The 26,362-nt window shown below is 51.3% G+C and overlaps 1 protein-coding gene across 1 annotated transcript in view; it reads left to right on the top strand.

Moving 5' to 3' along the window:
* Window positions 1-26,362, top strand: part of PLXNA2 (plexin A2) — a 210,089-nt gene that overhangs the window by 153,795 nt on the left and 29,932 nt on the right. The window contains exons 10-13 of the mRNA XM_058275132.2: window positions 371-571; window positions 2,362-2,458; window positions 6,686-6,876; window positions 23,455-23,606. Coding sequence (XP_058131115.1) covers window positions 371-571; window positions 2,362-2,458; window positions 6,686-6,876; window positions 23,455-23,606 — 641 coding nt within the window. The remainder of the gene's footprint in view (window positions 1-370; window positions 572-2,361; window positions 2,459-6,685; window positions 6,877-23,454; window positions 23,607-26,362) is intronic.

Here is a 26,362-nt window from a genome sequence, read left to right as displayed (position 1 = left end):
GGCCGATAGCTAGAGCTGGGAAACGAGGTCGAACGGGGCAGTGGGGGTGATGGGGGTGGGGATCAGGGATGCCTGGAGGCTTTTCTCCTGTATCTCAGGAGATAAAATCCACAGACTGCTACACTGGTGCTTTAAAATTCATTCCTAAATTGCAACACTCACACCAGATACAGAACAACTTGCAGGATGGCCACGACAATATCACAGCCCCAGGTGGAAGAGCTAGATTTCCTTTTCCAGCTGACTCCATGGGCCCCTTGAAGGAGGGACTGTCCTTCTAGCGGGCAGCCCACCTGTCCCCTGGGCTGGGTCGGGTGCGGAGGGAGGTGTGAGCTGAGGACAGACGTAGCCCCTCTGCTTTCCTCCCCAGGACTGTCCCCAGCTGGTGCCCACGGAGGAGATCCTGATACCAGTGGGGGAGGTAAAACCAATCACCCTGAAGGCGCGAAACCTGCCGCAGCCCCAGTCCGGCCAGCGCGGGTATGAGTGCGTCCTCAGCATCCAGGGCGCCGTCCACCGGGTCCCCGCCCTGCGCTTCAACAGCTCCAGCGTCCAGTGCCAGAACAGTTCGGTAAGAGGACGAGGGCCCTGCCTGGAGAGGGGCTTTCCGTCACACCCTTGGCAGTGCCTGAGCCTCCACCTGCACCAGAACCTGCTGAGTCCCCAGGCTGACCCCACAGCCCCAGGCAGGGAGGCACGTGCCGGCACCCCAGGCCACTCAGCCAGAGCAGACTGGGTGAACAGTGTCAAAGAAGCCCAGGGCCACGAGGGTGCTCGTGGCAGAAGCTGGGTGCTCGGGTCCTGTCCTGAAGCTTCAACAGCACCTCTTTGCCTCCGGTGAGACTTCAGCCAAAGGGAATCAACGCCACCCCATACCCTGTCCCCATTCAGGATGCGAACAAACCATAGGGCACAACCCAGGGGAACCCTGGGAAGAGACAAGCTAGAAGGAGGATGTGATGAGGCGAGGTGGGAGGAGAGAGGAAGGAGGAAGTGGTGGAATTCAAGAGCAGCAAGGGTTAAACCAATCCTGAATGCCAGACAGAAAGCCGTGAGGTGTTTAATTATAATATGAGCCCAGAGAAGATCTTTTTATCTGCCAATTCCCTGTCTCTGACTGTGGGGGGTCAGCTGGGAGATGGGGGGGCAGAGGGGGTGATGTGACAAAGGTGTTGAGGGAAGCTAATTCGCCTGGGAGAGATAAAGAGAATCTGGGCCTCTTATCAGGGAGCTGTCAGATTCCCGGGTCACAGGCGCTTGATAGAATTTGTAATCGGTGGAAGGCCGCCAAGCACAAGGGGAAGGCGGGATGAGAAAGGAATGGAACACAACAAAGGGAGGAAAGGCAGGGGGCAAGAGTGCTGACAGTGACATGCCCTCTGAGCTAAGTGGCAGGACTGGGGCAGTCCCCCCAAGGGGATTCCCTGAGGTGTCCCTCGAGGGGGTGCCAGGGGCCCGGCCACGGAGAAGGTACTTCTAATGTTTGTAAAGGGCTTAAAAGTCCTCAGAGCAAGTTGACTCTTGGCCACTGCATGAGGCCTTTATTGGGAGGGCTGGACAGCTCAATGCCCAGAAAGCTGTGGGCACTTCCCCAGTGAACTCTTGTCCAAAGTAAGTTCATTGCCGTAGGAGAGGTACCACCGCAGCCTTGGCCAGTCTACCGTTCCACAACCACATTTCCTGCATCTGTTCTGCTCAGGGCTCTTTGGGGCTCACAGAGCAGCAAGAGGACATTGATCTTGGCTCCCAAAGTGTGTGGTCTTTCTAGAGAGACTGCACACGAAAAGATGCCAAGTGGCTCATGGCAAGTGCCACACCATCGAGAGACAGGGGCAGCCCCGAGAGCAGAGAAGGTGGGGGAGGGCCGGCGGGAAAGGCAGAGAAGAGACCTGGGGAAGGTGGATCCAGGATGGACTTGAAGAATAAGGATGGGCCAAAGAGGTGGCAGTTGTAGTGAGAGTGAGGCATTCTCTGTGGGATAGGATCTGAATGAAGATGCAGAGAGGGACTTAGGCAATGTGTCTGGACACAGGTGGATCCAAAGATTTCTGTAGGAGCGTAGAAGGAACGAGGGTTGAAGTAAGTTTGGATCAGATTGAGCAAGACTCTGAAAGCCAAGTGAGTGGGTTGGAGCTGGATCCTGCTGACACTAGGGCCTGGGAGTCAGGGGCAGGAGGCCACAGGGATGATTTGAACAGTGCACGGGGCTGTCTGACTCCCCCCACTCCTTCCTCAGCCCAGGGGGAACCAGACCCCCTGGTTTCTTCCCTGCCGTGGTCTAGTCCCCTGCGGTGCCAGCTGCATCCCTGACCCCCACGGTGGAGCCTCATGAACCATGTGCCTCTGCCCCTCTCCCCCCAGTACCAGTATGATGGGATAGACATCAGCAACCTGGCCGTGGACTTCGCCGTGGTGTGGAATGGCAATTTCATCATCGACAACCCTCAGGACCTGAAAGGTAAGTGGCTACTTCTGGGTCGAGTTCTGATCTTCTTGCACACTGAAAAAGACCGGGCCAGGGGGTCAGAGCTTGCCGGCCGCTGTGCCATGAATGACGCACTCCCTCTGTCCGCGGAGCTCTTCAGAGGCTCCTAAAGCAGCATTTGGAGCTGTCAAAGGAGTCCTGTTGGGAGCCCTGCGCATCCACCGGGCAGCTGCAGACTCATCCGTGTTATTCTTTGGCTCCCAGAGGCTTTGAAGTCTCTGTGCAACCTAAGCTAGGAGAACAGCAGGCGGGAAAGTCCTGCCAGTTTCCCTGGAAATGGAGCTGTTGTTTCCAGTCAGGCTCTTGTCCCCTGTCCTTGGGGCCACTGCACAAAGGAGGTTTTTCAGGCCACCCTTCTGGACCTAAGGAGGGACTGGCCTGCTTCAAGCTCACATCTGGAGCAAGGAATCTCAGAAAGGGAAGCTGAGCCAAAGCAGGGGACGGGGCGGGGGGTGTGTGCTCCGTTGAGGCCAACCTCTACTCATTGCCCTATAAACACTGGTTGATCATCTCTCTGTGGCAGGACACTCAAGGCAGCAAGTATCAAGAGTCTGCCCCTGCTCTCCAGAGTGATAAAAGTAACTTCCATCTGATGGGCCCTCACTATGGCTCAGTGCTACTAAGCAAGTTCAGATTCATTTGCTTAATCATCAGGACAATGCTGAAAGGCACATGTGCTGTTATTATTCTTGTTGTATAGAAGAAGATACTGCGACCCAAAGAGGTTTAGAAGCATGCCAAGAGTCAGAAAGGGACGGAGCCAGGGTGTGATTTCAGAGCCCACGCTCTGCGACCACGTTACTGCGAGGACCTGTTGCTCAGGCCTCCGTGGTATTTGAACCCTCCTCCCCCACAGCCTACACCTCCTGTGTTAACCAAGCGGCTTCCCACATATTGAGTAGGATTTGTCACAGGCCTCTCCTTCAGTGTGACAGTAACCCCATGGGAACAGAGACAGGTGGGCCAAGGCCGCTGCAGGATCTGTCAGGGCTGCAGGATCTCTGGGGCTGCAGCTCCCTGTCCCAGATGCCACCACCAAAATCAATGCTACTTAGGCTGGGAAACAGAAACGGAGCCAAAGAGATTTATTTCTCTATTTCTCCTCATTCCCAGGCCAAATGTTCTCACTGCTATGAGACGGGAGACATTTCCCCGCTGAGGATCTGGGCTTGGTTCCCAGAGGTTGCCTTTGCACCTGGAGCTTAGAGAAAAACGGCTGCAGCCAAGCTGTCACATCAGAAACCTCACTTATGGCTCTCAACTACTTTTTTATTTTTTTTATTTTTAAAGAAGCTTTAGATTGCATAAATGTCACATCAAAAATACAAGGGATTTCCATATGCCCCACCCCCTACCCCTCCCTTACTTTCTCCCATTAACAATATCTTTCATTTGTGGTACATTTATTACAATAGATGAGCACATAGTGAAGCATTGTACTAACCAAGGACTATAGTTTACATTATAGTTTACACTTTGCCCTGCACAATTTTATTGGGTTTGACAACATGTGTAATGGCCCATATCCATCATTGTAATGTCATGCAGGACAATTCCAATGTCCCCAAAATGCCCCATGTTACCCCTCTTCCTGCTCCCTCCATTCAGAACCTCTGGTGGCCACTGCCTTTATATCAATGATACAAATTCTTCCATTGCTAGAATCATAATACATGTACTTTAGTCCAGAGTTGCATTTCCCCCTTATATTTGTTCATTCCTCAATCTTGAGGATTTGGAGATGGTGATGCCCACTCTGTTTCTGACTGAGAAGGAGCTTAGACTGTGGGGCAGATGGATGGAGCTGTCTTGCAGTTATGGATACTCTTTGTTTTGGGGGAATGGGCATTCTTTTGTTATCATTCTTTTGTTAGTTGTCCTGTTTGAGTCCAATGAACTGAAGAGTAGGTGTTGCAACTCTGCTGAGATTCAGGGGTCAACCAGCATATGAACAGACAAAAGATTTAAGTTTTTGGAATATATGCTTAACAACTATGGTGCTGATTATAGTTTCAAATAAAAGGGGTAGAAGAGTCACATGTATGGAAATTATAAATGAGTCTAAATGTTACATTGGGGAGCATTTATTCCAAACTAAGGCCCACTAACAGGATGTCTGTCCTGCCTATAATGTCTAGATATCTCTAGATTCCTCAGGAACCCCACTGTTAAAGGCACTTTACTGTGGGTCAATGAAATCCTGCTGAGATGTGCATAAGTGTAACCTCTGGAATGACCTCTGACTCATTTTGAAATCTCTTAGCCATAAAAACTCAGTTGTATTTAATATCCCCCCTTTTGGTCATTGCCTTTTTCCAAACGCATCACTAGTTGTCACTTGGTAATAATCCCTGGGTGCCAGGGAGGCTTATCCCCAGGAGTCATGTCCCACACCAGGGCAGAGAAGGTAGTATGTTTATATGCTGATTATGGCTTAAGAGAGGCCACATTTGATCAACAAGGGGGCTTTCAGGAGGTAACACGTAGGCAATATATAATACTATGCTAAGTTTCAATTTCATAAGAACAAGGTTCATAAGTATAAGCATCAATATCAGAGCCTGGCATAACAGTCTGTCCTCCTTCCCTAGGCACTGCCCATGTACTCAGGGGATTCTTGCCACTCTATTAGAGAATAAACTTCTAAGAAATGTCTTGAGTGCATGGGCAGCATGGTCTTCACGCCTGTATGCCACCCAGAGACTGAGTGTTGTCATGGACTATACACAGGGTTGGGAAGAGAAGCAGTATAATTAGAGAGAGGGCTATAAAGCCAGCGTTTTAGCACTCAGTTTCTAGAATCTAAACTGGGGCTTACATCCTGGCTCTTACACTGATAGCTATATGACCTGAGACTAATTCCTTTTCTCTAATTCTCTTTTATCTGTGAAAAGGAGGAAAAGATGCCCACCTCACAAGGTCATCGGGAAGGCCAAACAAGCTCATGGTTTTGGCCCATTTGGTAGATTGTAACAGATGCTCAATGTGTACTTGTTAATTTTAAGATTCCCTATTTCCTGTCCTACCTAAAGAAGTCATAGACTTGAAGATGTTTAAATAGAGTCCCTGAAGCTGGGACTGAGGAATACTGGACAGAGCAGGGCCTGTGGAAGAACTAAGAAAACCTCACCCCCCGAGGCATGTACCTGACTCCAGCAGAGGTGCTCCGCCCAGTTCTGAAAGCTTACCTCCACTTGACTGGAAGAGGTGGAAAATGGCTTTCCAAGTAATTTACTTCTTGAGTCAGAATACTAGGGACTCCATTCAGAACACCAGCAGGCAAGGAACAAAGCTCCAGGCACATAAACACAGTTCCACTGATTGGTCTGTCCAGGGCTTTTCAGTCTGTAAGAGACCAAAGCAAAGACAAAGGGTTTGGAGACTCCAAAAGTGGTCTGTTATAGCCAGTTTGTCTTCTCCAATGACACATTCTCCATCCAGGGGAGCTGTGAGCAGGTCTGTGTCAATCCCCTTTCCTTATCAGCTCTGCCTCCCCTGCTACCAGCCACCTGGGCTGTTAGCCCAAGCCAACTCCCTTTTCAAATCCATGCAATTTCTAGCATGCCAGTCAAGACCCTCCCTCTTCTCAAGATCTGTAACAGCAGCATAGCGAGTTGGAATGTCAAGACAGTAGGACACTAACTTTAGTAAGCTCTAAGAGTCATTAAATCTCTCTTTGAGCTTCATTTTCCCTGAAATGGAAAATTAGCCCTCACCTCACGCAATGAAAGCTATACGTGAGACTAAAAAAGGTGGTAGCACAAGAATATAATTTGAGATCAAAGAAAAGATAAAAACCATGTACAGAATATCAAATTCGTTATAAGCATTGTTTTAAGCACTTAACATGCATCTCATTCAAAGCTGACCACAATTATTATTCCTATATCATAGATTAGGTAAACAAGGTCCAAGGAGGTTAAAGTATTTGTCTCATTGCTAGGAGATGGTGAAGCAACAGTTAAAGCCCTGATCTGATTCAATCTAGAGCCAGAACTCTTAAATAATATCATTTTCAGTAGTGCCTTAAACGACTGCCGTCAGTAATTCTTTCATAGTAATCGTGATCAGTGTGTTCTCCATGGTTGGGTACAGTTCTTATCATGCCTGCAAGAAGAAGGCAAGTGGTTAGAAGTTGTTCCCAGCACATCGGGGACTGCAAACCCAATCCCATCCATGACTCCCTCCTTCTCTTTGCAGTCCATCTCTACAAGTGTGCAGCCCAGCGGGAGAGCTGTGGGCTCTGCTTAAAGGCAGACCGGAAGTTTGAGTGTGGCTGGTGCAGTGGCGAGCGCAGATGCACCCTCCACCAGCACTGTACCAGCCCCTCCAGTCCCTGGCTTGACTGGTCCAGCCACAACGTCAAGTGCTCCAATCCTCAAATCACCGAGGTAAGTCCTCCAGTTCCTAGAGCAGGTGGCGACAGCCAGGAGCAGATGCCAGGGCAGTGGGACAGGAGTGCAAGTTGAGACTTTGTGGAGGACTTCTTGATGTAGAGTGTGCTCAATGTGGGATGTATAAAACCCTCCCTGTGCAGAGAGGGCTGTGTTCAGATATAAGTGACAAACATCTGGAAGTACATCCTTGATGGAATTTGTGTGCATGCCAAGGTGTGTGTGTGTGTCTACCACACAGGGAAGCAGAGCCAGCGCAGCCTCCCGCCAGGCCAGCCGAGCCAGGTGGGGACAAGAAATTGGCTCCATGGTGCATGATCATTGCAGAAAGCAGGTTTCGCTTTCCTCAGCAGAAAGGTAGTTTCAGGAGCTGCAGTTAGCTCAGAGTTGCAAAGTTGGAAAAAGAAAGTAAAGGCAGGCACTACATCAGTCACTGTGCCATTTCTCGGGGTTTATTCTATGTCCCAAGTTGTTTTAATGGAAAGAAATGGGTAATTAATTATCCTGGAAAAAAAGGTGTTTCCTAAATAGCAAATTGCCAAGGAAGATGAATAGATGATGTAGATGAAAATGCAGCTGCTTGGATTTTGAATGGCCTGGGAGAGGAATAGTTGTACTTCGCTTTGGTCGCATTGTGTGCTCATCACTCTTCACTGTTCCCTATTCACCAGCTGTCATTCGCACTTTGAAACTAATTGCACATTCCCCATGGTGGCTAGGAAGAAAGGCCGGGGCAGGTACGGCTGTGGGCTGCACCCTTGGGAGAGCGCGGAGGGGCTCCTCCTCCTCTGCTTCTTCCCTGAGCCGTTCCTGGTTTTCCCTCCTGGCCAAGGACAGCCGCTCTGGTTCTCATCCATGCCACACAGAGTGTGGAGAAACTTCAGGAACACCCTGTGGTCACCCTGAAGCTTCAGATCAGTTTAGAACCAAACCCCAAGATTGAATAGGATTGTCAAGTTGCACTAACGGATGGGCTGTTTGAAAAGGAAGCTAGTTTTTACTTAATAGGTCTTGCTCTGGACGCGACACTGTCTCATTTCATCTGCACAACAGTCCGGCAGGGGAAGCGTTCGCGTCTCCATTCGACAGATGAGGAAAATGAGGCTCAGAGACAGTGAGAAACTTGCCGACACTCACACAGCTACGTGGCAGTCGGTATTTGAGCTCCAATTAATTTAATTACAAAGTATTTTAAAATTCTTTATGATTCTCCCAAATAATGTAAAAGAAGTGGTGCTTCCTCTTCCTTCATAGCCAGACCTTTCCTAGGTGGTATAGACCAGACAGGGGCAGACCCGTCCACAGGGCAGCGTACCCCAGTGTCTACTGCAGTTCGAGCCACGTTCATTCCCTCAGGGAGGTCTCATGAGCCCGCGGATGCTGCCCCTCAAAGACTGGGCCTCTTCCACCGCCTTTTGCTCTTCCTGGTGGCGTGAGGATGCATACTGAATTTTCCTTGTCTTGCTGGAAGGCAGCGCCCCCAGGGGCTTCTGGTGTGGCTCCAGCCTCTGCCTGAGAGGACCAGCTCCCTGTGCTGCTCTCAACTCCGTGCCCTAGCTCTGATTCTAGTGATTTCCAGACACTGCTGGCCTGAGAACTTGCCTGGTCTGTAATTCTTTTTGCTGTGGCAGTTGGCGGTCTCTAAGTCTGTAGGCGCCTGCGGTGAGGTGAAGCTTAAATGAGTCAGGGGCTCACCTCCATCAGCACCTCCCATCTTTGCCAGCCCCCAGCTGCTGCACTGCCCACCCCCTCCGTCTAGACCCCCCACTGGCTGGGGCCTCTTCCCAGCCCCGGGGCAGGTTCTCACCGGGAAACCTCAGCCCTGGCCCCTGCTCTCTGACGGGAGGACTGGTGCTCTTCTCACAGAAGACACCCAAGCTACACGGAAGCTAATTAACCCCCTGAGGTAATTAAGCTGTAATTGATTTTCCCAGTGAACATAACAGCAGGAGGCTGAGGCCCCAGGCAGTGGCATCTCCTGTTGGTGTTTTTCAAGAAGAGGCTATTGAGCAATGAAAGAGCAACTTTAGGGAAGAGACAAATCCACGCCTGTGGCCTGAGCCCTCGGGAGGACATACAGCACATGCGGGAGGGAGGACCTAAGAGGGGACACTTTATTCACTATTATCTGGAATGTTCTCTTTTCTTTTGCATCTCCTTCCCCCGACCTATCCTCCTTTCACTTTTTAAAAGTCATTTTCACTTTTCATTTTCAAAAATAATTTCAGGTTTATAAAAAGGTACAAAAATAGTACAAAGAACTTTTGTATATCCTTCACCCAGATTCTCTAAAATTAACATCTTACATAAGCACAGTGCAATTAGCAAAATCACAAAATTAAAATTAATGCGATAATACCCCTTAACGTGCATGCCTTATTCACATTTTGCCAGTTGTCTCACTGATGTGCTTTTTCTGATCCAGGATCCCATCCAGGATCACATTACATTTCACAGTCATGTCTCCTTGGTCCTTGAATCCTCAGTCTTTCTTTGTCTTTCATGACCTTAATACTTTTCAAGAGTACTGGCAAGTTATTTTGTAGAATATTCTTCAATATAGATTTGTCTGGTATTTTCTCGTTATTATATTCAGGTTACATATTTTTTGGGAAAAAGCACTAAAAAATAAAATGTTGGGTACATCTCAAAAAGATACGAGGGAAACAGATGCAGCTCAATCAATTGGGCTCCCGTCTACCGTATAGGAGGTCCAGAGTTTGGTACCCAGGGCCTCCTGGTGAGGGCAAGCTGGCCCACATGGAGTGCCAGCCCAAGCAGGAATGCCACCCTTTGCAGGAGTGCCACCCTGCATGGGAATGCTGCCCAGCACGGGAAAGCCACCCTTGCAGGAGTGCCAGCCAACGCAGAGAGCTGGTGCAGCAAGATGACGCAACAAGAGACACAGAGGAGAGAAAATAAGATGTAACAGAGCAGGGAGTTGAGGTGGCACAAGAGAGTAATCGCCTCTCTCCCACTCCAGAAGTTCCCAGGATCAGTTCCCAGAGCTCCCTAATAAGAATACAAGCAGACACAGAAAAACACACAGTGAATGGACACAGAGAGCAGATAATGGGGGAACTGGGCGAGGGAATAAAATAAATCTTAAAAAAAAAGACACACGAGCAAACATAGAAGCTCCCAATGGCCATATTTGGCATATTGGGGCAATTTAGGCAACAAAATAAATTAACAATAGTAATGGAATAAAATAAGAATCCACACATCCTATTGAAGAGTTTTTCTTTCCTCTCCCATTATTTCTTTATTTCATGGAATAAATTTACGTATTTATCCAATTAAATAAATGGGGGAAAGGGAAAACTTCCCTTCATGGTAGGATTCAACTAATAAATGTAGAAGGAATTGTGGAAATAGAAAAATCACCTTTTGGCAAAGTTCACAGGAATAGTTGTTTTAGTCAAGAAGGGTCAATGGATGCTAAAATGAGTGAATGAAAGTGTCACGAGAAACAGAAGCTTTACATAGTCTCAAGGCATCTCCCCATAAGATACTTAGCACTAAAAAAGGACAAGACTAACTACAGTGAAAAAAACCTGGTAGACACTATCTTAACCAAATGATCAAAGTTCACATCGCCAGTAATGAGAAAAATCAGCCTGATGAGCTTTCTGATAGGATGTGATGAAAAGGGCACAACCCCATTTCAATGGCATTTTTGACAAAAGCGCATACTTGGTTAAAAGTTACTCAAAGAAGAATCAGCTCTTTTACTTGTCCTTAACCTTCTCAACCAATTCTTGGCCTTTGGCAAAGATCCCTTCGTACCTCTGTGAAGTGTCCCTTTATACATACCTCCTTGTCTTCAAAATATATAACCCACAGGCCAAGCACACCTGTAAGTGGAAGTCGTTTCCTACAAGGTCCTTCCTGATGAGTGAAAAGGGAAGGATTCTATGCTCATCCGTGATGGCTGCTGGGGATGGCAGAATTCCCAGTCCTGGAGATAACTAGGGGCTGGAAGGGTGCTGACCTGCCTCGGGGCAGGGAAATAAATGAGATGGCCTCAGAAGAGTTCTTTAGGAAAAGGAGTGGACTCAAGCAGAGTTAGAGGAACAGCTGTGTTCTTCCTTAACCTCTCCTTACCCCACTGTCTCCATGGCAACCAAACCCACCCCTAGAGACCCATCTTTTATGGCAGCTTCATGTAGGACAAGTTGTACAGCCTATTGCATTTCCCGGTTTGCATAAACTTCAGGTTAGGATCCCCCCAGGACTCACCGTCTGCTCCTTCCCAGCCGGCTCGTGGTGTGATAATGACGCTGTCCCTCACGGGAGGCCTCCCAGACTGTTGCCATTTCAGCTGTCATCCTGGACATCTGTGCACATGTCACCTGTTCAACCTCAGGAGCAAATGCAGAGGACTGGAAAGCCCATGAGGTGCCTGGCCCCCCGCATTTCTGTTCTCCCTGATCTGGGCTTCCGGGCCTGCTGGCACCTCAAAAAGGAGGGTGTTAAGAGCCGCCCGCTAGAAAGGAAGGCCCATAGAAAACAGTTCCCAAGGAACAGTGAGTGGGCAGGACCCAGCAGAAAGGGAAAGGAAACTGGATATGCTCTTGGGAAGAGAAACTTAGTAAAGGAACTTGGGAACTAACATGACAAGTTAGCATTCTAAAGCACAGGAAGGAGATGCCACAGTTCCAAAAAAATTCATCCATTCATTAAATAAGTGACTACTGCATGCAACGTAAAGTGCAAGGCTTGGAAGTGGTCACTTGGATAAGTGAGCTCTGGGTGGGAAGACAGGGACGCAGCTTCTCTCAGGTAAAGCTGAGGCAGTCCTTGAACACTGGCCCCAGTGGCTGCAAACTGCTCACACTGCAGGCCGCACTGCTTCCTCCACAGAGCCTAGGACTGAAATTTGTAATGTACACCTTTTGGAGTTTTCTCTCATATAGAAAGAGAACTCTAGCAGGGACCTTGGCTTTCGCAGCTGAGCGGAACCCTAACCCCAAACCCATGAATAGACAGTCACATTCTAATTCTGCAAGGCTTAAGAGTACTTTTTTAAACAAGCCTCTACCGTGGACCAGGATCTGTCCACTTTGCACGTCTACTTCTACTTCTCTCAACAACCCTGCAAGATGGCTGTGCTATCCTCATTTAAGAGTTGGAGGGAAGCAGACTTGGCCCAATGGATAGGGCATCCATCTACCACATGGGAGGTCCGCGGTTCAAACCCCGGGCCTCCTTGACCCATGTGGAGCTGGCCCATGCCCAGTGCTGATGCGTGCAAGGAGTGCCCTGCCATGCAGGGGTGTCCCCCTCGTAGGGGAGCCCCACGCGCAAGGAGTGGCCCCCCCTAAGGAGAGCCGCCCAGCGCGAAATAAAGTGCAGCCTGCCCAGGAGTGGCGCCGCACACATGGAGAGCTGACACAGCAAGATGACGCAACAAAAAGAAACACAGATTCCCGTGCCGCTGATAAGGATAGAAGTGGTCACAGAAGAACACACAGCAAATGGACACAGAGAGCAGACAACTGCGGGGGAGAAGCACGGCTTAGGGAGGTAACTAATTTGGTCCAAGTCACGCATCTTGTCAGTGGCAGAGCAGAGATTCAAAACCAGGCCATTCTGACTCTGAGACGCAGGCTCAACCTCCACACCATGCTGGAGGGATGGAGGGTCATTCCTTGGCTATCCATGCCTCTACTTCACCTTACCCTCTGTGTCCTGGGAAATATGTCTGTGTCCAGGACCAGAATCCTTGTGGAAGACCCCAGGAACCACCAGAGAGGCTGACCATTGGCTAATAACCTAGGTTCTGAACCTTAGATTAACCTTCACCCTCCTGTCCTCCTAAACATAAATGGGTGCACACATGTACCTCCGAGTGGGAAAAAATGACCAAGAATGGGATTTGGGGGTGTGTTTGCATTTAGGGAATCACCTCTTGCCTGCCAGGAGTCACAGTTACTTTAACTCCAGGTGTTTCTTGAGGCCACGAGACTCAATTTGGTTGTTTTCTGGAGGTTTCCGTCAATGGGATGATGGTTAAGTTAGGGTGAAAGCTGGAAATTCCCTGGCCTGGTGGCTCTGAGCAGCTCAGCCTGATGGAGAGAATCCAGAGGATGGGACACAAGGTGAGAGCAGAGGTCAGGGTAACATAAAGGCAAAGCAGGCTTCAAATGCAGGGGGCAAAGCCTCCAGTGCTGAGGTTTCTCTGGGAGTTACCAGGAGCCTACCAGCATTTGGATACCAAAGAATGTTCCTGAGTCACCTGCCATATTGACCAGTAAGTCCCCATGGACGTCCAGGAGCAGGGATATTGATTTTACAGTTGCCTCTCCATTTACCACTCTGTAACTTCTCTGCTTTATGAATTTTTCAACTTCAGTAACTTCCCCAACAACTCACGCACCCATGCTTCAGGAATATAAATTCTTTTTAACATTATGTTAGATACAAGTAACTGGGAAAGAAAAGCAATTGTAGAAAGCCTTGTTCACTGCCTGCCAAAAGCAAGCACAAATGATTTTTGATACTATGGTAGTTTGAGATGATCCATCACTCCTGATTCCTCCTACTCTCCAATTTCCCAAACAATTTAAAGTAGTTTTTCTTTTTTCCTGGACTCTCTCTGATGCAAATGCATTTGTGAAACTGTCTTGGGAGCCAGGGCATTGATAGGTATTTATCTGCAAAGCTGCACCCTATCTTTGCAGAAACAGCCAAAAGCCACCTGCCCAGGGCATGAGCGACTCGCTGCAAAGTTCCCAGCAAATAAATAAATAAGTCAGCCCGCTTTCCTGAGAAGCAAGCCGGCACTCTGATCTCCCGTTCATTTATTTGCAGGCCTCATTAATATAACATCACTGCAACAAACAGCTAACGGGGGATGGTGTCAGGATGAATAATGGAGTTACTCTGCTGAGATAACAATTAGGTTTTGAATGTACTATCAGCTAAGACAGAGCCAGCAAGGTTTCATGCCGGGCAGGAGAGCTGGCGCTGCTGCTGCCGTGGATTCCCGCAGAGCTCGTCAGCTGGGCTCCAGCCTACCGTGAAGGCCGTGCACAACCACGTGCTCACACGTGCTCATGCACAAACACACCGAGTTAGGAAAAGACGGGGCAATCTGCTTTCTTGGACCAGCAGCCTGGTGGCTTTGGGAGCCAGAATGGAATCTACACTTGCAGGCAGGAAGTTGGCACCACTGCCCTCTAAAGTCAGGAAAAACACCAAGCAAAGGGAAAGGAGCAGGTGCCCTGGAGATGATGAACTGTGTGCACACCCTCAGCTTGTCCTCACTGCTTGGTGCTGAACAGGGGGTGCTCGGGCAGGGCCGGGCTCACCTGAATTCCCAATCTCAGACACTGGCACTTTTTTTTTTTAAGGAGATACCTGAAATCAAACCCAGGACCTCGTACATAGGAAGCAGGCACTCAACCACTTGAGCTACACCCACTCCCCACAGTCACCTTTATTTTTTAAGATTTGTTTTATTTATTTCTCTCCCCTTCCCCCTGCCCCCCCCCCGTTGTCTGCTCTCTGTGTCCATTCGCTGTGTGTTCTTCTGTGTCCACTTGTATTCTTGTCAGCGGCACCGGGAATCTGTGTCTCTTTTTGTTGCGTCATCTTGCTGCGTCAGCTCTCCATGTGTGCGGCGCCACTCATGGGCAAGTTGCACTTTTTTTTGCACAGGGCAGCTCTTCTTGTGGGGCGCACTCCTTGCGTGTGGGGCACCGCTACACAGGGGACACCCCTGCATGTCACGACACTCCCTGCATGCATCAGCACTGCGCATGGGCCCACTCACCACACGGGCCAGGAGGGCCTGAGTATAGCGCCCTTGGACCCTCCATATGGTAGGCAGATGCTCCAGCAGTTGAGCCAGAACCGCTTCCTCCCTGCAGTCACTTTGAACACAGAGTGAAGCCATCAACAGAGGGGGACACTCGCGGAGGCTGAAGCCATCCCAGAACAGATTCGCTGGGATCCTCTTCCTCTGCTACCCCGGTGTCAGTGTCTCCCGTGTCCTCTTAAGAACCCCATCTAGGACATGGAGAATCTGCTGGAGACCACGGAGTGATCCACACAGGTCCCCCAGGGAGGCAGTCGAGGCCGAGCTGGACATCTGTCCTCCAGCCTCTGCCTGCACAAGCCAAGCCGCCTGCCCCTGCCCTGCGTCCCTGCCAGCAACAACACTCTGAGCCCCCACCAGAATAAGGAGCTGATAACAACAAAGCCACTTTTTTTCTGGACCTAGCTAGCCTGGCATCTGCCCTGATCAAATGGCAATGAGAAAAATCATAGCAAACATTCCTGGAATGCTTCTGCCCAGCAGAGCACCTTACACATTTCCTCGTGGAGGCCCCACAACAGTTTTCATGAGGTAGAAGCTATCATAATCACCAGCCCTGTTTTACAGATGAGAAAACTGAGGAACCGCCAGGTGCCAGAACTTTCTTGAAGCCACATTGCTAGTAAGGGTTTAACCACAGCTGCTTGACTCTACAGCCCACATGTTTGACGGGTGTCCTATCCTTCACCACCTTTCCGAGCTCATTTAGAAGATAGAACTCTAAGTCTGCAGGGTGGGAAGAGGGTCAGATGCTGGCATCAGCTCTTCATCAAGCCAGCTGCAGAGATGGGAAGAAAGCCAGGAGATCCACTTCCCAGCATCCTTTGGGGAGACCGGAGAGGCACAGGGGAAGATGTGAAAGGGATATGCCCAGGGAAGAGTGCAGAAGTTCCCTGGGGCAGGGCAGAGAAGGTTTGAGTCCTGCAAACGAAGGTGAGAGGGAAGGTGACAAGTTCAGAGGGATGGAGGTAGCTCCAGCAAGACCAGCTGCAGAGCTCCTTGGAAAGCAGCAAGATCCAACCTCAGCCAAGGGTAGGAGGCCAGAGAGCCTAGGTGAGGGAACCCAAGAGCAGGATGGGCCATGGGTTCCCATGTCTGGTGAGCTACAGGTCCCTCCCGGGGCAGTACAATGCTCAACTCCAGCAGTGTTGCACAGAGGTGAAAAGCACAGGTTTTGGACTTGAACCTGGCTGAGTTCTGCCTCATGCTGTAATCTTGAGCAAGGCTCTTAACCTTTCTGGGACACTATTCCCTCATCTGTCAAATGGGAATCATAATGCACTTCTTTCATGGCTTGTTTTGAGCCCAAAATGGGATGTGTAAAGCCCTTGGCCCCATGCCTGACTCATCATAAGCCCTTTAAAGAAACAGGAGCCATTGTTACCAGAATCTTTAATAACCTGGAGCCGACGCCCCACTTTTGTCTTCTCCCCCGCCATCACTATTAACGGGGAATTATATTACCAGAGGAAGGGGGGCTCTGTAGGATGGGAACTGGACTTGGTGAGGCTCCCCACCAGGCTTCTCGGGGGATGTAAACCTCTACCCTGTGGGAGGTGCCAACTCTGCCCCTCCCAGGCTGGGCCCGAGTGTGACCCAGGACAGCCAGCCTGGCCCAGCCAGCCCGGGGCGCCCCAGCCTGCCCAGCCCCTGGGCCTTCCAGCACCCCTGCTCTCCTCCCTCCCCGCAGCGCTTCCCTCTCCCCAGCTGTAATTAATCTGCGGCATCTGCGCTCGCCCTTGGGCTGCTTTGTGGCACAGTTCCCTCCGAACTGTTCAATTAGTGGCCCCAAGAATCAGGGCGAGCGCAGCGTCACGGCAGCTGTTTTCCAGGTCAGGGCACCCATGGAGGAAAACAAACACGACAGGGGCTGGCAGGAATACAGATCTGCCCGGAGTGCTCCAGGGCTCCACGGGGCGCGGTCGGGCTGTGCCGCCAGAAGGTCGGGTCTGAGCAGGTGGGGAGCATGGCTCCCCCAAGCAGAGGTTCCAGGAAGCTTGAGGGAATCCCAGCAGAAGGCGGGAATCTCCCGGGTCTTCCCTACCCATGGCACACTGGCTGCGGCCCCTCACACCAGCCTTATCCCGCATCTGACTGGCCTAATCCTCCTGGGTAAGATGAGTAGATGAAGAAGCACACGGCCGAAACTCGAGCAAGTCACGTCTACACGTGGGCAGGGCCAGTGACTGCTTCTGTGGCAAGGTTTTAGGGCTGCTGGACCAAGTCCTCAACCCCAAAAGGTTTCCCATATTTTCCTCCTGAGTCCTGCAAGCAATGGACAAACTTTTAGTCTATATGAAAAAGTCAGTACCTTTAAGCAAGGTAGTAACATGATTTCAAGTCCCATTAAGATGCAAATCCAGGGGAGCCGATGTAGTTCGGTGGTTGAGCGCCTGCCTCCCACATACGAGGTCCTGGATTCAATCCTGGTACTTCCTAAAGACAAACAAACAAATAAATGGTGAAAAAAACAACTCTCACTGTGGCATGGATGTGGCTCAGTGGTTGAGTGCCTGCTTCCTGTGTACGAGGTCCTGGGTTCAGTCCCTGGTACCTCCTTTTAAAAAAAGAAGAAAAAAAAGATGTAAATCCAGGTTTCTATAGGAAAGAGAAAACAGAAGGCTGAAAATGGTTTACCAGTCCCGAGGCCAGTCTGGTTAACTGCGCCTGCAAGCAGCGAAGGGAAGCCATCTGGAGAGACACGCCTTACTGCACATCAGAAAGGCCTTTACTGGAGCCACTAGCCTAGCATGGGTCACTGCCCTCTCAAAGGATGCATGCAAATCAGAGGGTCCAAAGAAGAGCAGACAAAATGATCAAAGGGCTTAGAAAGCGAGATCTTCTGAGAAGAGGCTCACAGAATTGCAGAAGAGTAGGCCAGGGGCGGCTTAATTGCTGTCCTCATATTTGAAAGATGTTTGTTGAGGAGGCGGCTGTTCTGTCCTCCATTCGATGAGAAATCAAATGAGAAGTTGGCTTAAATTAAAGTGAGGGAGATGGCAGGAAGATTTCGATATTAAAATACTATGTCACTCCAAGCACCACAGCCACCTCCATTCTTCCAGTCATCAGTAAAGAACAGTTTGTTCTGGAATCTAGTCAAGACCTGTGTTTCCCAGTAATAGAGAATTGGGGATATTTATGGATAACTGCTCTGTTCCAGGCAATATGTTAAGTTTCAGGTAGCTAAGCAAAAGTGAGGTAGTTCCTATCCCAAGAGTGTTATAGTCTTGTTGAGATAATAAACAGTTACAATCCAGCGTAGGATTTGCCGTCTTAGAGGTATTCACGAAGGGCAGTGGGAGCACCAGAGAAGGTGCTACGAAATCTGCCCAACATCATTCAGGGAAGGCCTCATGGACAAGATGTCTTTTGAGCAGCATCTTGCCAGATGAGCAGATTACTGGACATGCTTGACCAACAGAAGGAACTGCTAAATGCCCGTAGACTGAATCCTATGGCCATGGAGCACATGTATGGAATAAAAGGGCTGAGCCCGAGCTCCAGGGAACCCAAGTGTAAGGGGTGGCAGAGGAGAAGAACCCAGGGGAAGTCAGTACAGAATTAGCAGAGAGCCTCGGGAGCCCCTCTTAGAAGCTTCAGAATAGAGGAGAGAACAGCAGCTGCTGCTGAGTTCTCTCTCTAATCTCCTTCTAGCTTTTGCTCCTGAGGTATACAGAAGAGAATTTAGATTGTCTTCTGGACTATAGCAGAGTATGTGTGGGAAAACATGGGCCTGAAATTAGTCATTATCTAAAACTCTTCCCAGCTGACTTCACAGATTTTCTTTCCCCTTCTTCTCTCCACACCCATTATATACTCACACACTCACACACACTCCCCCTAAACTGTCAAATTGTTTGTGTGGGTGTCTCATTCAGAAGTACATCCCTGAAATAATTCACTGAGTTCACTGGAAAATGCTGCACCTACCCCAGAATGGCTCGTTGCCAGGGGAGAGGCAAAAATAGCAAGAAGGGTGGAAGGGTTGAGTGAAGACCATTTTGGACAAGGCCAGTGGCCTCTCCCAAGTTTATTCTGGTGAAAAGGTACTGCCTGGCTCATAATATGCTCCTGCACAGGGCCCAGAACCCCCTAAGCCAAGGCCTTGCCCTTGGCAGCATGGCCCTTCCCTGGTCAAGCTCAGGCTGCAGGAAAGCTCCCAGGCATTCTCCAATCAGCTGATGTCCAGTAGTTTTATAACCTCCCATCACCCAGCATCTGAACTATGAATTCCCCACTTCATGTGTTCTCCTTCCAGATTTATTTGGGAAGATTCCTGTCCTCTCTAAGCTCCCTACCAACTCAAGCAGCCCTTGTGATCTCGGAAGGTGCAGGTGCAGGGGGAACACAGGGAAGGAAATTACCAATTATCCAAGGCCTACTCTAAACCTCTGTATTAGGGAACTTCCAAATGTTATCTCACTTAATCTTCGCAGCATCCCTGCAAGGCAAGCATTGTTATCTGTTTTCGGATGAGGACTCTGAGATTCAAGGTCACATAAGCTTATAAGTGAAGGCTGGAATTCAGACTCAGGTGGGTCTGGCTTCCTGCTGCAGATACCGTCTGAGCATTGGGATGGTCTCTCTTCCCTACCCCAGAGCAGTCGCAGCACAAGGGCCATCTGAAAGCAGAAGCCAGCATGTGTGGATTCTGGCCAAGATCCCAGCTTGTTTTTGGTTTCAGGGAATCTATATAATTCTGCCCTGCCTTTCCTCCCTCTTCTCCTCTGGAGGTTAATTCTCCCCTAAACTGCAGCCACACAACTTCCTCCAAGGCTCCGGGTCTCAAAGGCCTTCCCTGGACTTCCACGAGCAGTGGCTCAGCTGGCTTGCCTCTTTATAGACCGGGGTGGAGAGGGCAGACCTGGCTCCTGAAGGAGCCAGCGCAGGGAGCGCAGCCCTGGGGGCCTGCAAGGAAAGCTGCTTTCGAGAGGACCTTGGGGCCGGAGTGCCTGGGGTGGGCTTGGGGTCTTACAGCTGCCTGGTGTGAGGTGTTCTGAGGGGGCCTGTCCCCTTCCTCTTTGGAGAATCAATGGGTCTCCATGGAGCCTCTCCTCTGCAGCCTCTCCCGAGGACATGGCCCTGGGGAGAAATGAGGGAAGCGGGACGCCTGGGCTCCACCTGCCGGCCACCACTGAGACATCAAGGTCCTTGGACACAGGCTCGGAGTCACCCGAGGGCCAGCGGGTAGGAGCGTGCCCTCAGAGTACTCTGCTCCTTTCCTGAGCACACACCTTCCCCCTGGCCCTCCCTGATTTTTAGGCTGGGGAAGAGCAAACACCATGTCCAAAAGCACAGGAATTTTTAAAGCATATTGTGCATGCAGGGGCCACGGGTCACTGGGTAGGGCATGACATCGCATAGAACGGCAGCTAAGACCGGATAAAAAGGCTCAGAACCAGAGGACCTCAAATGCCAGGCCAGGATTTAGGGGCTTTGCAGTGATAGCCATCAGAGCCACTGCAAGTTTTTAGAGCAAGAGACTAGTAACCTGATCAAATCTCTGTTCCCCAAGGTCACCCTGGCGGCTGCGAGGATGTTAGAGTCATACAGAGGGACAAGGAAGCAGGTGCAGTGAGAGTGGATGAGAGGTGGTCTGCCTTCACCTACCCTGCACCTGGAGCCCAGCAGGGGGACGATGTGAAAGGCACACTGAAACGAGACCTGGTCGGGCCGGTCACCTTACACGTTTATGTGTGGTGGGGGAGGGGAGGGGAATAGCCAAAGACGCTTGCAAGATTCCTGGCTGGGTGCACGGTGACTCCATTAACCTTGAAAGAGAATCTGGGAGGATAATAAAGTTGGGGGTGGGAGGAGGGAAAATTAAGAGTTCATTTGGAGACGTGGTGAAATTTGAGGTGCCCGAGGGACATACACGTGGAAGCAGAGATGTCCAGTGGCAATTGGATATATGGATATGGAGCTCAGGAGAGGGGTCTGAGCCAACGGTATAGATTTGGAAGTCATCCGTAATGGAGGCCTTGGGAATCCTCGTGCAAATCAAATAATCAGCACCTCCGCTATGTTTTGGAACTCCAGACTTTAACCCATCAGTTTTGCTTTAAGTAGGGAGGCTGTAAGCTATTCCCCTTATAAGCCCCAGGGCATAGTGGTTTCTCCGTGCCTTGCCCCCTGCCCTCCTTGGCCACCTACCCCAGGTGCTGGATGCAGAGCCCAGAGCAAGGAAAGAAGACCCACCTGGACCCAGCCAGCTCCAGGCACTTTCAAAGCCGGCGAGCCTGGTTTCTTGACCCACGAGGATGCCAATGCCCCTGGTTTGGATCCTAGCAGCTGTTAGCTGGGTCAGAAGGAATCAGGCTGGAATCTCCCAGCCCCACATTATCTATCTCTTGGAATTGTATCCTCCACACCAAAGTTATAACACTGGTTTATAATTTAAAAATAAAAAAAGGAAAAGTAAACGTTCTCCTTTAAACAGTATTAGCTGACACGTGCTTTTGAGCGGCTCTGTGCTAACAAACAGTGCTACAGCACCCCAGCGCCCCGTCCCTGCATGTGGCACCAACCCCTGAATGTCAGAAGGGGGGCACTACACTGCCTTACCAGCGGGAGGAGGAGACCCCGTGGGACCTGCCAGTGCCACTGACTACCCACAACGCACTCCCTACCTGCTACCTGCAAGACGGAAATATTTTTAGGCTTTCCAGAAAGATTTCATTTCACAGTTTTTCTGAAAGGGTGTAATTAACTGCAGCGAGCAAAAGAATGTATTTTTAAAAATAAAAGTGGGGGAGGGAGAGAGAACCAATCCTGATGGTCTTGTCAGTTCTTTTGGTAGGTGGGCTCGTGCCATCCAGGTGGCGAGAGGGAGGGCATGGGGGGGCTGGCGAGGGCTTTTTCCAAGTGGGTGCAAAGGCAGCCAGGAGCTGAAAGCAGATCCTTTCTTAATGATGCTCTCCTGCAAGGTCCTTTTCCCAGAGCCCAGGAGTCCCAGGTACCTGCAGGAAACTGTGCCAGGGGAGTGTGGCTCAGCCAAGATCTGTTACTGTTGGATATTTTTAGAGTCTTCAGGACAGAAAAGGTGGAGGGACTGATGTCCCTCGTGCAGGCTCCTTCCTCTCCAAGTTGTCCCTCCTCCCCCACCGCCAGCACACAGAAACGCCTCGGAGCCACCTTGACCGTCTCTCCCTTGATTCATTTCATGTCTTGTTTGTTTTTATTCCAAAGGTGGGATATTTTATTCCCAGAAAAGGGGAGTCAGAGCCACAGACGAGGTGACTTGGTTGACGGGGAAGGAGGGAGCCCTGGGGCGGGGGGGGCAGGAGGCCAGGGTCTGACTCTCCGCCCCCCCCCCCCCCCGCTGAGAGCCCAGGAGTCTAAGCGGCGCGTCAGCTGGGCACTGAGGTCCCCACCCCACCACTGGCCCTCCCGTGTGACTGTCACCGGGGCATTGGTAGCCATCTGTGGCTGGGCGGTCCTGGTGCCCCTTGCAAGGGCAAAGGGAGGTGGGAAGACTCTCCGGAGCCTTTGACAACACGTCCCCCTGCGCTCCGCTGCCACCTCTGCCCCGCACCCTACCCCTGCCGCCCAGGGGCACCCCGCCAGCCCTGCGTCCCGGGCTCGGGGGGACGCCCTCCAGCAGTGCCCGAGGACACAGAGGCTGAGCCCTGCCCAGAGGCCCCCAGCGCGGTGAGCGTCGTGGCCCCGGCATTGAACAAATGCCCTTCTCTCCCTCCCCCGCCTCTCCCTTTTTATGGAGTACTGAAAAGAGCACTGGGGCTCTTTTTTACAACTGTGCGTACAAGTTGTACAAGGCCTTGGCTACATCCCCGGCTTCTCTGGGTCTCATTCTTCTCTCCATAAAATAAGGCTCTTGGAATAAGACACCCTGCACGAGCCCCCTCCTTGCTCTGAAACTCTTAGGTTCTCCTGCTGCTTAGGATTGAGTTCACTTCCAATTTCAAATAACTCCTCCAGATGAGTACAGACTGCGAAATCGAAGTTATTCACTGGGATCTGTTGGATTCCAGAGAGTTGCATTTTTCTAAGAACCTGATCTATTCCCAGCTAGAAGCTTGCCATCTGGAAGAACCGGATTCAGCCGTTCCTATTCCTGTTGGGTACAAGCAAAATGAGACAGTTAGCCTTAGGAAATTGAGGGAAGGAGTGAATTTTCAGAAGTGATCCTTGTTCACAGAAAGCCAGCAAAGATTTGGAGAATCCTAAGGTTGTTTCTCCCTGGTCCTAGCATGCGCCACAAGATTGTTTTGCACAACAGAATCAAACGCACTTTTCTTCTGTGACTACCACCCCGCGCCCCGCGCAGATGAACGTGTTCTGGGACTCCGCTATCCTCCTGCAGCGTTTCCTCTGCATCTCTCCTATCACTGCATACCTCGGCATTATTTATGTGACTCCTTTATCTCCTACTACTTGACTCGAAGTTCCTGGAGGAGAACCAAGATTCTGAGGGGCTGTGTGACTTGACCACCACCAGCAACGAGTGAGTTAGAGACACATCTCTAGCAGTGGCTCCGCCTCCAAGTCCGGATCAAGTTTTGTTTTGTTTTTTAAATAAATGGATGATGTAATGGACATGTGAGCGAATGACCCAAGGAAGTTGTGTAAAACAGAAAATAATGTCAGAATCCTAGAGAAACTAAGAAGCAGAGCACAGGGTCCATGCAGATTCCAGGGCCCATCAGAGTCCTCGGGCCTCTCTCCCGAGGGAAAAGGCTGCCGCCCCTGTGGGCCACCGACCCTCTCAACCCATTTTCCTCCTGCAGATTTTGACGGTGTCCGGGCCGCCTGAAGGAGGGACCCGAGTGACCATCCATGGCGTGAACCTGGGTCTGGACTTCTCGGAGATCGCCCACCACGTGCAGGTGGCGGGGGTGCCCTGCACGCCCCTGCCGGGGGAGTACATCATCGCTGAGCAGTGAGTCCCCGGCCGTGTCCTCCCCTTCCTGGGCAGGGTGGCTTGCTTCCCAGGGGCTCCCCGGGGAAGGGGCTCTGCCCTCTTCACCTCCTCTTCCATTAAACCTCCCTCCACCCCAGAAGCTTTCCCAGGGCCCCCTCCGACCCCACGTCCTCCCCTTGATTCCTGGTTCCTGCCCCCTCCGGCACCCGAGGCGCTGCGGCGGGCACCTGTGCAGGCTCTGCCTGCTCGCCCTGTGACTGAGCCAGTTTCCCAACAAGCACAGGCCTTTCCCCAGCCTCCCCGGCCCCCGCACGCCCTCCCCCAGCCCCCATTGGAATGCATCCCGCACGGTGGGCTGCGGGCAACAATTTGTTTGGCGCATGGGGCTCTGACAGCAGCTTAATCCGAACAGGGCCTCCGCCGGAGCAAATTCATTTATTTCACTAAGGGAAATGTCAACTGGAAATTAGAAAATAGGCATGTAGCAGCGGACAGGCGGACGGGGCTCCAGGAGTGACATATGTTCCAATTTGGGGTGTTCATTTGGCAGCGGCACCCGCTGTGGAGTTGGTGGGCAGGAGGTCGTCGCAAAGCTGGGGGCGGGAGGGTGGAAGGAGGGATCCTTACCCTCAAGAGGGAAAGGGAGGGGAGCTCCCAGAACATTCTGTATGGCGCGTCATGTGCACTCAGGTCAAGCCACCCTGCTTCCACTGAGTACAGCCTTGCAAGGGGCTCTAAGAACATGAGCAAGACCTTGGCTTTGAGGGAAGGGCCGCCCTTGCTTGGCTCCACCCTCTGCAGCACAGGTGCCCTCCTCCCACCTCTGCAGAGCCAGCCTTCAGTGCGGACAAATGACATCACTTCCTCTTTTATCGGCACGTCTCAGTTAACAGAGCATTTTTCACACCATTATCTGTTTTCATTGGTAATGACCCTGCAAGGTAAATATTATCACCATTCACACAAGAGGGAGCCAAAGATGCAGAGAAATGAAATGACTTTCCCAAGTTCACTCAGTGAGTAAGTGGCCAAGACAGAATTAGAATCTGAGTCTCCTGGTGGCTAGTCCAGGGCTCTTTCCATTCCCGACAGTGATCGGGCAAGGCTCCTAGGTAAAGAGTGGCCTGAAAATTCCATGTGGCTTCAGAGGTCAAGTCCAGTGTGGCCCAGAGAAGGGTGAGAGACAGAAGGGTTGACTTCCCAGACTTTGGGGGATGGTGTGATGCCTGCTGCCCACAGCAGAGAGAAGATTCCCTCGGATCCTTAACCCTGCCAGGAATGTCTCTTGGAGGAAAGACTGGCTGGCTCTATAAGAAAAAGGTAACAGAGTGGGGGAAGAGAAATGAGGCAGGTAGGCTTCTGAGGCAGAAGAGAGGGTAAAAGTTGTTGGGGCAGCAGCTCAGCAGCTTGCAGAGGGCCCCGCCGTCAGGTCTTTACGGAGCCCACACTCTGCCAGGCTTAGCTGGTCTCTCAGTTGCACTGATCCAAAATCTACTTTGGCCTCATGACCCGCCTTGCCTCTGGTCACAGACCAGTGGCCAATTTGGTGGGATGCCACAGGACCCCAAAGGAAAGGGCTATGGGGATAAGGCTTTCCTCTAAGAAATGCAAATCGGTAGGCCCCAGAACATTGAAATGTCCTGAGATTTGGTATTAAAAGACGTTTTTCAGTCCTGGCTCCTCTGCTTAGCAGCGTCGAGACCTTAGCAAGCTATTTGGTCTCTCTGGCCTCCATCAGCCAAATGGAAATCACGATTCCTGCTCCACAGGGTTTCGGGGGAGGGAGTTCAATAAGAGGGGAAAATGAAGACTGTAAAGCGCTGTGCAAATGTAAGGAATTATAGTTCTATTTATGAAATCAAATGCACCTCACTCACCCAGGGCCATGGGGAAGAAACGGTGCCAAGAGAAACCAGAAGCGGAGACATGAAATGAGGAGAGCGAGCGGTCACCACGGGCCCCTGCCAAGGCGGGCAGTTACCCTAGAAACCCGCCACCGTGGTCTTGCTGGGCCCTAGCAGGCCGGAGGAGGGCACCCCAGCCCTCGGCCGGAGGCAGCCCCGGCGTCCTGCCGTGCCAGGCTCATTACCGCTCCTGAGGTTTCAGAGTCTGTAAGCTTCATTAAGGTCCCACCCCGGGCGGTGAGCAGCAGGTGCAATCGTTACAGATGTCTGGGAGAGATGAATCTGGCTAAGCGGGCCCCGGGCCGGGTCCCGGGCGCGGGCAGGACCAGCAGGCATGGTAACGACGCGCCATATGCCTGTGCCGCGCCATCTATCACTTCGCAATTAGGTTAATGGTGGTTAAAGGGCCCCGCTTAGCCCTGCGATCAGCACCCCACGGGTCTAAGGAGGGCCGGGATTCAGTGGCAGGCCGCCGCAGCTCAGCCCCTCCTGGGACGGGGACCCCGTGGGAGTCGACTCAGCCCGGGTGCGTGGAGCCCCCCACCCTGTCATCAGCCACACTTGCGCACTCAGCCGTGGCTGGCGGGTGTTGGATATGCGCGCTCCGTCCCCAGCCAACGCTGCGTCTGTGCAAGGAGGTGCGGCGTGGGAGCCAGGGCTCGGGGCCGGGTGTCGGGTGCGGGGGGTCCCGCCTTGGCTCGGCTCCTGACAAGCTTCGTGACTCTGGGCAAGTGGCTTTGCAGCCCGATCCTCAGGTTTCTCATCTGGAAAGCGAGTGTGGAAGAAGAGATGACCTCGACGCTCGCTTCCATGGTCCGCGGGGTGCTGGAAGCCGGAAGCTACATGCCCCATGGAATCTTGAGCTCTCAC

This window comes from Dasypus novemcinctus, chromosome 13, assembly GCF_030445035.2.
Source record: "Dasypus novemcinctus isolate mDasNov1 chromosome 13, mDasNov1.1.hap2, whole genome shotgun sequence".
Lineage (NCBI taxonomy): Eukaryota > Metazoa > Chordata > Mammalia > Cingulata > Dasypodidae > Dasypus > Dasypus novemcinctus.
Note: the sequence above shows the minus strand (reverse complement) of the source record. Positions and strands in the feature narration are given on the sequence as shown.